A 15,598-nucleotide genomic window follows, 5' to 3' on the forward strand; every position below is an offset into this window, starting at 1 on the left:
GTGAGAGCTGCAACAGACATACTACTTGTGCGTAAATCTGCCACAAAGCCGTTTTATAACCGTTGTCGGACTACAACAGGACATATTAAGGCACCGTGGTTCTTTGAATAACGCAAAAACGTGACTGAGGTGAAGTAAATCACGCACACGGTCTCCCAGATTCACCCAAAACATCTCGTCCAATCATAGCTCTGCTATTGGCCGTGGTTTGCGCCTTGGAGACTTTCTGCCAGCTGAGAGGTGGTCTTTGTATGACAGAGCTGAACTAGGGCTCCTGACTCTGCAGATCTGAGAGAACAGACTCTGCCACAGCAGCTGGGATCAGAAGTTTAGCTCACAAAGAGGTGAGAGGCTGCAACAAACTGCAGAACAAGCCGGAGAGGCGCACGGAGACAGCAGCAGCACGGAGGGGCTCCTTTATTCCACTGTGTCTGTCTGATGCTGTGCACTTCATAAACTATTATAAATAACTTTCAGTCCATGTTTGCGAGCCCGATGTCTGAGCCTTTATCTCGAGACTCACTCTGAAGTTCCCGCTGGCGAGAACATTTCCAAGAACTCTGCCCGAGAAGACTCTTGGATCTGAAATGGGCACCAGACTGATGTGGCTGCTGCTGTTGCTGTCAGTGGCGGTTACCGGCGGGCAGGACGCAGGCACCGGGGAGGCAAAGAAGGACATCCCGGAGGGCGCATCCACCCTGGCATTCGTTTTTGATGTGACCGGCTCCATGTACGACGACTTGGTCCAGGTTATCGAGGGGGCATCCAAGATTCTGGAGACATCCCTCAGCAGACCCAACAGGCCTTTGTATAACTTTGCCCTGGTGCCCTTCCATGACCCAGGTAATGCCAGTTAGCATACAAGCAGGGAAAGCCTAAATGTGTAGTGATCAGTTTGATTACTTTCCTTTTTGAGCATGACTTTTCCCTGCTTTTCAGTAAAAATGTGCCCAAGTGTTTTGTGATTATTCGGAGTTTACTCTTTGCAGTCGCAACAAAAGCGGACAGAAAAGTGAGAAATGTAATAGTTTGCTCACAATCCGTCCTCTAAACGCCTAATGTTCCTCACACCTCCAGAGGAGGGACTCTGGGGGATTTCGTCTCCGCACACAGATGTTCAGCCTGGCGGTCACTATCATTAGCATTCCGCCAGCGTTAGTGTGTGGCTTTAGGTTTGCAATGCAGCTTGATGATTATCATCACCCTTGGGTGCTCTCTCATTCTGAACTCTGATGCCAAGACAATATGTCATTGGGCCATTTAACAGTAACCCTGGCTTGTAGGTCAGAGGCGCAGCAACACTCATATGAGAAAAAATATCTCCAAATAATCAGTGTTAAATATTCACATTTAGCTAGAAGGGAGTCCTGGTGGACTGTAGTCTGGGAGTGCAGCAATCCAAATAGAGCTACTGGAGAACACACAATGTGTTTATCCTTACAGTAATTACATCACTTACAGAATGAAATTCTTCCTTGCAGACACAGTCACAACTTTACTCAAGTCAGCATTTGAAATTTGAAAGTTTTTGCTATGCAGAGACTGTCTAAACTCCCTGTAATAGTTCTAGTCTGAGAGAGCAGAAAGGTAATTTATCTGCTTACAATAACACTATCCAAGGCTGCTGTCATGCCAACTCATGGGTGTTTGTATGCCGATTTGGAGGTGAGAAGTGGAAGGGGTCCACCTGAGAAAATGTTCATTCATCAACCAGAGCAAGACCTGCTACAGAATGTGTACCGGGAGGGAGTTTGTGCTGCAGAAACTTCACTGAAACACCACAGTAGATCTTACAAAGGTCAACTGAGACATGTTGTGTCATAAATGACAGACAGCTGACTGAGGAATAGCTGCCTTTAAACATTGTACTGAAGCACTTATAACAATAATTTGTTGCTGTTGTTCTGAAGACTTTTAGTGTCCTACCAAACATGCTTCATGACTATTACTGTGCCTCTTCTGCTTTATGATCTATATGTTCAAAATCTTCTTACTTTGGTCTAAAAATAAACTCAGCAATTCCAGAGACAAACTGATCCAGGAGATCTGAGGGAGAAGAACAGAGATGAATAGACAGAGGGGATCTGTGTGGTGAAGACACAGATTCCTATTCCAGATGTTTTTTCTCTGCTAAATTTCACCATGTCACAGATTCGTATGAAGCAAATTTCCTTCACCATTGATTCAGTCTGCCAGCTCTGTGGCTAGAATAATAATTATGTTCAAGGAAGAAATATGCTCAGTGTACACAAGTGTGACAAATGATGAATTAATTATTGTGTGCCTCTTGAGGGAAAGTATATCTTGGATCACTAGCATATGATAAAAGAGTTATGGTGTACTGTACCTGGATAAAGCAATGGCAGTGAAAGAATCTTGTGATTATAACACGTAGTTAATCTCAAAACTTAGTTCATAGGAAATCTTGCTCTCAATAGGAAGTAATTATAACAGTTTCCTCTTACAGTCAACTGCAAAAGCGTAATTCAGAGCTTTGGTGTTGACTTCTCTTTAAAAAAAACTCTCTTCTTTGTGTTTGTCCCTCACCAGCAAGTGACGTTCGTTTGCTTCTTAAAATGTTTACGAGGATGTCAGAATGTGTTCTCCAAAACCCCCAGGGGAATAGAGGAATGATTAGCACAGCACACTGCGAGCAGGGGTAGCTGAACATTTTCCCGAATGTTTTTCTGACCCTGTCTCTCTTCCTCACTTTTTGCCCTTTTTCCAACAATAGCCCAGACCCTTGGAGAGAATCAGTTTTGTTTTCATAGGAACTTTTATTACGGGTTTGTTTCATTCTGACACAGATCCATTTTCTTTTCATACAACCCAGTGCGATAACGCTGTCCCTCCTGTTTGATTTGGCTCCTTCTAAATCAGAGCTTCCCTCTTTATTTACACTGCAATCTGACACAGTAAACAGAAGAGTGTGTGTCTGTAATCTGTGTTTCTGCCGGTGTCTGTGTGTGCTTGCCTGTGAGTGTGAAGCAAGAGTGTCAGGAGGATGCCTGGGTATTGGGGTCAGGCCTGTGTGGGAAGATCAGTCAGGAAGCCTCCCCCTTTCCTCCATCCTGCAGGGAGAGAAAGAAAGAAAGAAAGAGGATACTTCACAAGTCATTTTACTGAGGTACAGGGGTTGGCTATTTAGCACTACAGTCTGAGAACACTCCAATGAAAGAGTGTTAGGGTTGAACTTCTGCTATCCTGTTGTGTTTTTATTTCATATCCTGGTTACCTCTGAAAGGGAGCATCTCACTAACACTATAGGGGTCTGTGTGTGTGTGTGTGTGTCTGTTTTTTGTTTGTGTCATTTGGATGAGCAATTCTTGAGAAACACACCAACAAAAACACACAATGACAGTAGGTGACTATGTTAGAGCTGGGAAAACTCACTGATGTAACCTGTTACATCCATTATGACAATAGCTTGTCTCAAAGGTGACTGTGTCTGGTCAAAGCATGAATTTCCCCTAAAAGAACTGTAGAAGTTTTTTTTAGTGTGATCATTTGTTGTTGGATCCCTGATAGCTATTTTTTCTGCTTACTTGGGGCTGGGCGTGGTGGCAGCAGGCTACGCAGGTCCTTCCAGACGTTCGTCACCCCAACAACACTTTCCAGTTCTTTCTGGACCATCCCAAAGTGAGCCTAGTTCAGCTGAAATATGTTACCCTTCTTGCAAATTCTGGATCCATGCCAGGGTCTCCTTCAGGTTGGGTGTTCCTGGACACCCTCCAAAGGACCGTGCCAAGGAGACATCCTCATCAGTTGCCTGAACCACCTCAACTGACTCCTTTCAACCCAAAGGAGTAGCCACTCTACCCCAACCTGCTCACTCTATCTCTAAGGCTGAGTCCATCCACCCGATGAAGGAATGTCATTTCAGGAGCATGTATACTCAACGTCATTCTTTTGGTCACTACCCACAGCTGAAAACCACTGGTGAAGGTTAGAACGTAAATCAGCTGGTAAATCCAGAGTTTTTCCTGCCAGCTACATATTCACCATGATGATCTGCCACAACACATGCATTACTGCTGACACTACACCAAGCTGTCTGTCCATCTGACACTTCATTTTCTGTTCAGTCATGAGCAAGATTCCAAGACACTTAAATGCCTCCACTTGGGGCAGCAACTCATCCCCCACCCCATAGGGTTGTTATCCACAGAGTCATGTTCAGGTTAACGCTCTCTCTCCAAATGGTAATGGTTATACCAGTCGAGGCATCAGCTAACGTAAGCTTAAATGCGTAAATGCCGTTCAGGTCCTTGATCTGACCTCTATAAACTAATTTCAAGGTGCTGTTAGTGCATTGGTGGTATAGTGGTTAGCATAGCTGCCTTCCAAGCAGTTGACCTGGGTTCAATTCCCAGCCAATGCATCTGTTTTTCACGAGACTCCTTTGGGATTAATAGAATCCTTTAAGATTGTATCAAAGTTACATATTTAGATGGCTCTTTTTTGAATGAAAATAATTCCTTTCTGTCTTAAAAATGGTTTAGATGTTGGGGCGCCCAGATAGCTCAACTGGTCGAGCGAGCAACCCATGTACGCAGCAGCCTGGTGTCGATTCCAGCTCATGGCCCTTTACTGCATGTCTTCTCCCTGCTTTCCTGTGTGCCTATCAAATATGACCAAAAAAATGGTTTAGATGTATCTCTGCTCTTCCTTTTAAAATGAGCAAATCTACCAAGTCCCTGCTGCCTTTTCCGTTGACCCCTCTCTGCATGCTGCAGCTGAAGCACACCAGCTCACCCATGACTGAAAAGGCTCAAACACTATAAAGTTATTCTACAGCTCCACCCCTGCAAGTTGCAATATTCTAGTAATTCAGCCACACGTTTAAAATGGAAACCAGTTCAAAAGAAGGGTAATGATGTGGAAACTCCAGTCTGAGAGATAGCACGGGTTCCTTCGATTTCTTACGTACAAAACCATGGAAGTCTGACTGTTTTTGAGAGTTTCTTCAGTACACTGCTGTTTCAAGTTAGAATTAACTTCTTCATTTGTTAATGAATTTTTGCAAGGTTGTATAGAAATCTAATTTTATTTTGCATTAATATTCATACTACTGTATGTCTTCTAGCATCTTAAGCAATTCTTCATCTGAATTGGTTTAGTTGATCAATGATATTGACAATTGGCCTGTTCTGGCACATTATGAATGAGTTTACTTATTGAGAGAATTCAGTAAGAGAGTCCTGGACTGTGTATAGAACAGCTGTGAACATCAACATCTCTCATCTTTAGTTGCAGTCTAGAGGATGATGAGTAATGTGCCATTAAGGAATTCCGTTTTAGACTGAGAAGTCAAAGGTGTATTACAAACAGACCCACAAGACTCACGGAACATTTATTTGAGAGTTTACAGCCAAATAAACGTTATTTCACAACACTCCTACCATTCTGAAGCCATGAAATATAGCCTCTATTCCAGGACTAATGCCAACTTGTGCAAGTTCCAATTAAACATCAGTAAAGAAGCTCTACCATGTGTACAGATGACATGAAATAAGATAAGTATGTGTGTGCATGTGGCCACAAATTTGCTTCCTTTCCACTGGGGTTTTGCGTTGCCATTTTCACGACTCTGCTGACGTCCTTACATACACATGCTCGTCCTTGTAAATACTACCTTGCTGTGAGAGGGTGTGTTTGTGTGAGTGTTATCCGTGCTTGTGTGAGTGTTTAATTGGCTGAGGTTGAGATGGGTCAGGGTCCAGCGCTTTGGGTCAGTGGGGGACCGAACACACTTAAAATAGTTGGAACCATTAAGTGTAGTCAGAAAGTATTAAGGCAGTGATGCTATTTTGTTGGTGTTGTCTGTGTACTCCAGTATGATGAACATGAAATGACTGTAAGGTTTACATTCTGGCTGTTTTAATTTGAGACTCTTTGCATCCACATCAGATGGTATGTGTTGGCCCTTTGAAACAGTGTTTAGCAGTGTCCTCCAAATTGAAGAGACAGAAAGTACAAGACAAGGTGACATAAAGTTACACTACACTCAAACAATTAAGTCATTATATTTAATATTTGGTTACAAAGTTTAAGTCTATGATCTGTTGTATCTATCCTGGTATATGTTTGCCAGGTTTGTCCTGCAGCTGTCTTCAGTTCTTGCTTGCTTTGGATGCTTTTAATTTGGTTTACAGCAAGTGAGACGTGTACTTAGCTGGACTGAGGTCGGGTGACTGTCTAAGAGAGCAATGATGGTTCAACTTTTTACTTGTTCTGTCTTTGTGTCAGGATAAACCCTACCACTGAATGTTAGCACTTAAATGTAACAGTCTTTGTTTAATTTCAAGTCTGATGTGCTGGCATAGGGTTGCCTTTGAACTAAGAGTTCCCTTTCTTTAATTTTCTGTTGTCCATGTGCACCTAGGCTATATAAAAAATTCATAAAACAAGCCCAGTGTACTGAAGCACCCAGACAAACCAGTAAAAACATCCTAACATCTCCTGAATGCCATGAATGTGTTAGTGGAAAGGTACATGCTAAGCAGTGAGAGAGTGAATCATAGACAGACTGATTAGTTTAGTGACCGATGCCTGCCAAACATCAGTTTGCTCAAATCAAGATGTTCAGACTCAAGATTGTGACATTTCCAAATGAAACCAATCACTAGCATCTTGCTCTGGAGTTTTGCTTCTGTTTTGATAGTGTCCAGCGTTCTGTTGCCCTGTTCAACTATGTGCTCTGAAGATTGGTTCCACTGAGTTGATGTCCTGCCTCGCTAACCTTCTCCTGCCAGCTATCTGTAGTTACAAGGAGATGGACCAAACCTCTGGGTGTGGAATGATGAGAGGAACTGATGGGATAGCTTCTACCTCCTCTCCAAGATCAAAGGCGCTCATCTTAGAGCTTCCTTTGTTGGTGTTCAGTGTCCTTTTCTAACATCCCCTTTTCTCTTTGTTTCTTTCTTTCCAGAACAGCAGTTTTCTTTTTTTTTTTTTTGTCTGAACCACCCCGCCCCTGTGAGATTACAAGGAGCCTGCATTTAGCTGGACAGAGTCAATAATGATGCTATTAGGCAGGAATGCCAAAAGAGAGAGGTGGAGGTTTTGGAGAATTAGAGGAGGAGTGTGGCAGACTACAATGCCTGTCTGTGTGTTTTATGATCTAATAGAGCTACCTTGGAATATTAAAACGGCCATTCAATTTTAGGACTCCAAATTCACCTTCTGATGTTCTGATCTTCTTAGCACAATAGTTTCACCTCCATTTCACTTTGTAATTGTTGCTCAGGGTTATCTTTTATCTTGGAAGGTAGCAAATACCTGAAGACTGATCCAGAAACACTTTAAGCATTGTCCTTTCTATTCCTTGTATACAAGTTTAAGTTGTACAGCTTTGGGGATTGTAAGACTAAGTATAGTTAAAGCACATTGTTGGTGTTTACAAAATAAGCATGCTGATGACCTTTAGGTGCCCTGGCTGACATCAGTCCATTTGGAGTGAGTGACCCATTTAAGAGGCATTTGTCAAATATTTTCTCTTTTCTGCAATGTTAGGTTCATTTCCGTTTAGGCTTTGTACTTGTTTTCCAACCTCTGTTGAACTTCAAGCCTCATTCAGAGGCTTTTAGGTGTCATTGCCCTGGTTGTGACCTTCAGGTTTCTTTGACATCACTGCCTGGACTCTTGCTGATATCCTTTTGACCTTTTGGCTGGATTTTTGAGTATGGAGATGTGAACCTGGGACCAAAAGAAGGGTTGAAAAGCAGAGAAACACATACTCAGATGATATATTTGCCACATGTGCTATCATCTGGAAGGGACTTGGTTGAAAAGTCAAATATGCACGAACGCACATCCCTGGTTAATTACCATGAATACTGTATTCCTAGAGTTTGTGCTGTGATTGCTGGGACTAAAGACAGAATGAGTGTTACTCTGATTACTTTCCTGATTACTAATCTATGTTTTATATAATTATAAATTGTTATAAAACCTCAACCATATATTAAATAGTTTAATTACACCTCTTTAACCTCCAATCCTACTGTTGTCTAATTTTCAAATGTAAGCTATAAATAGTATATCTGTATTAAAAGAGAAATGTATTTTAATGTATGTCAATGTATTTTCTAATATGATGAATTAAAGAACACTTTGTTTCTGAGAGGCTTCACTTTGCAGAGGAATCTAACCATAATGCTTTGTCTTTTCATAGAATTTGACTTGTGTATCAGAATGCATGTTTTGCCACACATCTAAGATGTGTTTTTCCTGTTCTGGAGCAGACATGTTTAACTGACCTATCCCTAACTCTTACCATGTGTCCTCAGCATAAGCAGAAAGCCACTCTGAGTTCATTTATTTGGCAGAGCCGAGCACCCGAGGCAAGTCAGGTGATTTTGATAACAGCTGCCACTGGCTGCCTTTTGTTGGACCTTTGGGAGCAGCTTTTAAACGCTGTTCTTGCAGTTTGGTGTGTCTGTTGCTGTAATAGGGTCGTGGCTACAGAAGTCTTGAGCTGCCTTACACATTAAGAGTTTTCAGACATAGTCATGATGAATAAGATACTGGTGATTTTTGTACCTCTCAAACAGAACTTTTATCCCAAACCACTTTCTCAAGCTCACTGCCCTAGAAGAAGCCAAGTGGATAGTTTCCAGCTGCTTGTTGCCAGCGATACCAGCTGCAGACATACGTACACTATGGTGTATATTAGTATTTGACAGCATTTTTACTAGCATTTATTACCCTTAATAATAAGCAGCAACCTCAGCACTTTTATGGTTGCCTCTTCAGTCAGGGCTTCCCTCAAATCAGCATTTTCAGATTGATGTCTAGACATTATTATTGAGGAAAGTTTTTTTTTTCTGAAAGACTTTCTTTTTTAGCACAGATTGACTTGATTTCATTGTTTTACATCATACTTTTAGAGTCTGGTGAACTCATTTGGAACACATTAGATTTACGTCCAAAAAGATCCAATGCCAAACTTTGAACATTCCCAGGGTTTGGTGTGGCATGACCTCATGTTGGCTGTGATTTTGAAGGCTGTGTTTTTTTATTGCGCTTAACTGTGTAAGCTGTTCATGTACGTTTTAGTCGAAACATATGTAAAGTTTCAGCAGTGTCAGAAATGACATATTAACAGAGTGATGTGTGTCTTCCCACAGAAATAGATAGATGGCACACTTTTGGGGTTTTTCAGTGAGTATTTGAGTTGAAAGACACAGGTTGCTGTACAAAGGCGTAGGTGTAGGAAAGCAGGAACTGAGGGGTTGATGTCATCCTTTTTGTGACAATACTTTTTGTTTGTTTTAGTACAGATGATATGTATTTGAATTCTTAAAACTGCCCTTTTCACTGTTTTATCAGGACAATAGATAACAACCACACACAGAAGTAGTGAGCCCACAGAGAATTATTACTCAGTTCTGCAGTTTAACATATTTCATCTTATTGTTCTGGTTTTAATACCTGTAATGTTTTTGTTTTGTTTCAGTCCCCTCAATCTCAACAGAATTGTTTCCAGCTGCAGCAGGCGGCTGTTTTTAAAACTTCAGATAAGCACAATTACAGTATCACTACCAGCTCCAAATTGCATGTAGTTTGAAGCAGTTACTGGAGACCAAAACAGAAGTGAAAGCAGATTAATATTTGCCTTAGATGTGTCATCTAGACAGAGATATGACTCTAAAGGAATGATCATGTTGGTCCATGTCTTATGAGATGTGCAATTGTTTGCTAACACGCTCACCACAACAATTTTATGAGGTGATAATCTGTCAGTGTTATGCTTACAGCTAGTTCGCCTACCTCAGAGTGGCCAAAGAATATATTATTGCTGCTTGAGTAAAATTCTGTCTGCTTGGCCAAATTTGATTCACTGAAAAAGACCAACCAAGGTATTATATCCTTGTAAAAGGCTAATGATGTTATTACAGCAGGACCACAGGTTTACAGCTGAACATGAGCAAGTTTTTCAGTGACAGTGTGTACTCTGAACTGGAAATGTCTACATCAGAAAACAAACTATCTCATGGGTACCGGTGAAAGAAGCAGTCATGTTGTTGTTTAAGAAAGATGCATTATCTAATGCAGAACGTTTGTCTGTGGCACTGTTGGCAGGGAGACAAAACTCTGCAATGCAGTCTTTACTCATGATCAAAACTGCTTTCTTGCTGTGATTGCTGCCCCAGTGCTGCCTTTTACACATAGTTTTCCTTTTTGTAGAGATCTTCTCACTATCTACTTCTTCTGTCTGCTTCTCTGCTTTTTGTTCTCTCCTCCTCCAGAGAAACCTTGTCTGCAGTGCTGAAGCATTTCCTGAGAGGCGGCACAACTGGTGGCACATTTATGTGTCTGTACCAGAAGAACACAAGTTAGAAACAAAGGATAAAAATGTAGTTGGAACAACAAAGCGGTTAAAAATGTTTGATTGACACAGCAGCATGTGTGGGTTTTTCTGTGGCAAATGTGTCTGGACCAGACAAGTGTTTAGGGAATCTGAATTACAAGCTGCAAGGCTGAAGGTCAGGCTGTCAGTGCCCTTTGCTCCCTGCCTCTATGAAGCATGTGCTGGGGGAAGTCATGTATCATAGAGACCGCCTTAGACAGTGTGTCCCAAAGTTTTCGATGCCATAGCACAATTCCTGTTTCAAAACCCATAAAGCACACGTTACAAAATAATACACACATGTTCAGTTGTGTTTATTTCCTACAAATGTGATGCAATTTAGTGCGAAACCTGTGCTTAAATTGATGAACCTCATATTCTGTGATGAGCACATGCTAAGCTCATGGTCAGTTGTGTTATAACCTTCAAAGCCAAAAAATTATCTTTCATATATCACTTATTTCTTACTGGAAAAACTAAAGACTAGGCCTTAACAAATAATCTAAGGAATATCAAAATCACAATATGGTCAAGGGCAGCATCCAAATTGCAGGTGTTCCACTTTTTTAATAAAGTTAAAATGTGTCCAAAAAATACCATTCTAAATGTGGCATTGTGATGCTACAGAAAAGTCTGCAAACACATTTTCCAGACCTAAGAAAACACTCTTGATTGGTGCAAACCACAGCACAAATCACATAATCATTTTTAGATTTTTTTTTTAGTGGAAAAGAAACAAAATAAATGACCTTTCCCACTAACATGGTGACTCATATTGCAAAATCTGCCAAAACAATCACAGTTTGATTTTTTGTTTTTATTTTTTGGCTTTTTGGCATGTTCTGTTCTACTAAATATGCTTTTGTGTGTCATGGCGCAGTGTTTGCAAATCAGTGTCTCAGACATCTGAGTATGCATCTGTGTGTGGTCGACAGTGCTGATCTGCTGCTTCTGAGGTTTCTCTGTCGGCTTCAGCATGCACAATTAGAATTTCCTCAGTGAAACAAAAGAGGCATACTGAACAGAAAACACCACTCAGCCACTTTTGAGCAGACTTTGATTACACCATCAGTCATAAAATACTCGTTCATGAGCTGTGCAGTTTTGTGGTGGCATTGTCGAGGTTGTTGCCATTCGATTTAAAGCTTTCTACTTCAGTTTTAAAGAAAATTAATGCAATTACTGCAATTATAATACCACTTTTTTAAAGAGTGTGAATTATAGAGTCAGGGCAAGCCAGTTCTCATGGTTTGGGGCTTTATTTCCACAGTGGAGATCAAGATACATCACAGAAAGCAGGCTTCTTGGTGTGTTTGCTGTCTGTGCCAGTTTTCGCTCTTTCATGAGAGGCATTTAGAGTCTTAACGGAGATGGCACTACCTGAACACTCTAAGCCACATCTTTGTCTTTGTAATCCTTTTCATCAGCCCTGCATCTTCCTAATAGGTCGTCAAGGCAATACTGTGATGCACTGTGTGTAGGGTAGGCAGCTTTGTAAGCAGTGTGATGGTTTTGTAAGATGTAAACCATGAAAATGTGTCACCAGGACCTCTGACCATGATTTGTTGTTGTTTTTGTGTTTAGCATTTTTCACAGCTGAAGGTGACAGAAGGAAGATTCATTAAAGCTTGAACTAGACTCCCCACTATCAATCAGTGCTAATAGAAACAGGGTTTAGAGAAATTAGTGCATCATTGTACAAAGTAAGGAGGTGCAAAGTGCAAAGAGAACTGACAGCACAACTGTGAGGCCATTCGTCCGTTTATCAGACCAGAACACGTCCAATATATTTGGACAATGTGTTTGCCCTCAGTCACATTCCTTTGAAATTTACACAGCATTATTTGCATGTAAACACTGAATCTAGGTGTCTTTGTCAGTTATACTTGTGGAGTTTTTTGTTTGAAATACAAACCAGATTCTTGTGTGTTGCTTGTAGACATTACCTCAAAGGTTAAATTAAAATTCCATCTAATGTAAAACACTCCTAGATTACCTACATTAAGATATATTCAAACATGACTTAGTTTGAGTTTTAAAGCAAGTAAACACAAAAGATTGCATAGTTGTGCTTCAATGAAGCTTTTATAGTCAGAAGGTTAGGAGTATAGGCGGTATTTGTTGAATTGAGGAGGCCTTTTATGGGAAACATCTGCTTTCGAAAACTGCTGTGGCATACTTGGCTCAAAATTCAAAACCCCTAGTGCGGTGTTTTATATCATACATTGAACTAAAACTAAAACTGAACTTTAATAGCCTTCAGGAATTAATATAATAAAAACTAAAGCCATCTTGTGTTGGGGTCGTACCAGTCATGACGGCCAACGTTCCAGTGTTCGATAGTCACTATCACATTATTACGCGATTACATGAGTTCTCATGACTTGGACCACACCCATCTTCAAACCCAGACTTCATTTTAATCTCAACTACACACCGGTAAAGGTTTGTGACTGCATCTTGCGTGGTTGCAATGCTATCATATTTACAACATCTGTCCATAAACAGACAGGCAGATATATAAACACCTGCCAAAGTATGCAAAACCGCCTCTGTGGTACTTCCTGCTAGAGTAGGTGTCTCCAGGACCACATTTTTTCCAGCAAGATACACACATACACTAAAACACAGACAAATTTACAAGGTGAAAACAATACCAACCATGCTGCCACAGCTTGTAATAGGAAAACACGAAAAACTCAAAAGTTCGACACTTTAAAAAAATTTAAAATTGGAATTCGCAATAAAATCTAGAAAAGTAAACTGATGTGCTCCAGATGGATTAATCTGTTGTTTCCCCTGTCAAGACCATATCCAGAGTACAGTTGACCATTTATAGAGGTCAAAAGTCAGTCTTGAAGACAGGGTCAGCCAGGATCTGAGAACATCATAACTCACTCATCCTAATGGCATTTTTCATTGAATCCAGTCAGGGAACATACTAAGACAAATTAAAGGAAAAACCCAAACCGTTGACCCCTTCATGTGGGAGATCCAGTAGCTCTGTTATGTTGTGAGCAGCATTTTGCTGAAATGGTTTGAGTCCACTTGTCTCCTTTGAGGGAAAAGTCAATGCAAATAAATACAAGGTTGTTTTGAGTAAACTTCTTTATTCGACGATGAAACATTTCCATCCTGATGGGAGCAGTCTCTTCCAGGATGACAGTGCTGCTATCATTAGACAGCAAAGGGTCAGTGAAAGGTTTAATGAAAATAATGTGAGTCATATGCTGTGGCCTTCACAGTCACCAGATCTCAACCCAGCAGAAAACCTATGTGAGATTTTGAATAAGTGTGTTCAACAGCGCTTATCCAAACCATCATCAAAACAGCGAGTATATGAATATCTTTTGGAAGAATCGTGTTCATCTCTCTAGTAGAACTGTTCTAGCGATCCAAACCTTCAGTAAGACACTTGTGTTGGTTCCTCTTTTAATTTGTCTGAACATCTGATCTTTAGCCAAGCCAGTGTATTCATCATTTTTTCTTACATAGTACAAACTATGCAACCTGGACAATAGAAATGTGATGTCCAAAACTGCAAAAATGCATCTTAACATTTGTCTTGCTGCATGCAGATACGGTGTATGTCAGCACTGTCTTCATTAATGCAATAAAGTATACAGTCATTTGTGTACTTGTCGCCAAGTGTTGCTTTTTATTTTGTACAATAATTTATTGACTTACTTTATTCTTCTTCGTCCCTCCATATTCTTTAATGTTCTTCTGTTGTGGCTGGCATTCAGACAGAGTGTAGGCTGTCACGCAACCACGGCAACAGATCACATTCAACTCCCCCCTTTTATGTTTCACTGCTTTAAATCCGCATGTCACAGTAAGTCATATTAAGCTTGTGGTGAGAATTATACGAAAGGATCTAACTGTCATCACGCAACAGCTTTTATGTGGATCCTCACCAAGAAAACTTTTCCAGAGTCCACTCATGTCATCTCCTACCTCCTGTTAACCATGTAAACGGAGCATCAAGTGTGCGCAGTAACAAGCTAAATTGTGCATTTCTAACTTTTAGATAGTGTTTTTAAGGGCATTATGTGAGAATACACAGATGGCCCATGTTGATAGATATTTTTCATCTTTTCCTAAATCTGTGGTCAGCCACATACAATTATATCCTCACATAATTTCAGTAATTTACAGCTGGTGGAGACATTTAAAAGGATGTGGAATTTTACATGTGCAGGCCAGAAGTTTTCAACAGACAGTAGGACATAATTTCAAAGGGATAAAACATTAGTTTGAAGTTAACAGAGAAAAGTGTAACATGTTGAGCATCACAACATATAAAATAGATGTTGAATTTACTTGAAAAAACATGAACTCAGTTACTTTAATGCTATTTCTATTTTCCTGGAAAGAGGACAGCAGAGGAGCCTGAGAAAATATCGATATTGTTGTTACTTTTTGCAGCATTTCTTCATCGAACTCCCAATGTTCCCTCAGACAAATGCATCTTTGATGAACAAACTGTAATGATCACCCAGAGGTTACCTAAACAGCTGTTTTGAAGCTCATTGTGGTGGCTGTGGTCGTTTTGGTAGTGTCTGACTCCTCCTAATACAAAAATGAACAAAGAGGTGGAGCTAAAGCATCCATCCATCTGTCCATTATCTGTACACCGCTTAATCCTCATTAGGGTCTGGACTGGCCGGAGTCTATCCCAGCTGACTTAGGGCCACCTAAGGGAACACCCTGGACAGGTCGCCAGTCTATCACAGCACCACAGAGCTGAAGCAGCCCATGCAAATGTTTCTGGGCTATGGACTGTCCTGTGATGACACCACCTAGACTCAAAGAGACCACAACTTTAATCATACAACACTTTAGCATTAATACAATTTAAACAGGTCAGTTATATACAGTTTTGCTCCATGTACAGTTGTCATGAAGAGAAGGTAGCTATAGAGATCAAAACTGTTTTTTGTACCAGGCAGTAAACGTGTTTATTTCTGCTGTAAAGTTGGCTTTTTAACATAGGAGTTTATGGGAAATGATGTAGTGTCAAGTGGCCATTTGAGGAACTACAGTTTTGTGGTCTTCTGCACTGGCTTAATTTTTCAGCCCTGGAGGTTGCTGCTTGTATTGGCACCTATTGGACTCTAACCAGGCAAACAAGCCAGAGATTTCCATTGCTGCAAGGGTCCCGGCTCTTTGCCTGCATGAATGGCTACACCAGGGGTAGCCCACACGGTGCCCGCGGGCGCCTGGTTGCCTGCAGAGACCATG

General features: G+C 40.8%; 1 protein-coding gene and 1 non-coding gene across 3 annotated transcripts in view; both read left to right on the plus strand.

Moving 5' to 3' along the window:
• The first annotated feature begins 267 nt into the window (after positions 1-267).
• Positions 268-15,598, plus strand: part of hmcn1 (hemicentin 1) — a 104,007-nt gene continuing 88,676 nt past the window's right edge. Inside the window, exon 1 of one of the 2 annotated variants that reach the window (XM_055019030.1) lies at positions 268-843. In XM_055019030.1, coding sequence (XP_054875005.1) covers positions 588-843 — 256 coding nt within the window. In that variant the 5' untranslated portion in view covers positions 268-587. The remainder of the gene's footprint in view (positions 844-15,598) is intronic. The other variant, XM_035945611.2, reaches the window with a different exon arrangement.
• trnag-ucc (transfer RNA glycine (anticodon UCC)) lies at positions 4,310-4,381 on the plus strand. Its single transcript has one exon. It is a non-coding gene; the product is annotated as a tRNA-Gly (tRNA).

Source organism: Amphiprion ocellaris, chromosome 2 (genome assembly GCF_022539595.1).
Source record: "Amphiprion ocellaris isolate individual 3 ecotype Okinawa chromosome 2, ASM2253959v1, whole genome shotgun sequence".
NCBI lineage: Eukaryota > Metazoa > Chordata > Actinopteri > Pomacentridae > Amphiprion > Amphiprion ocellaris.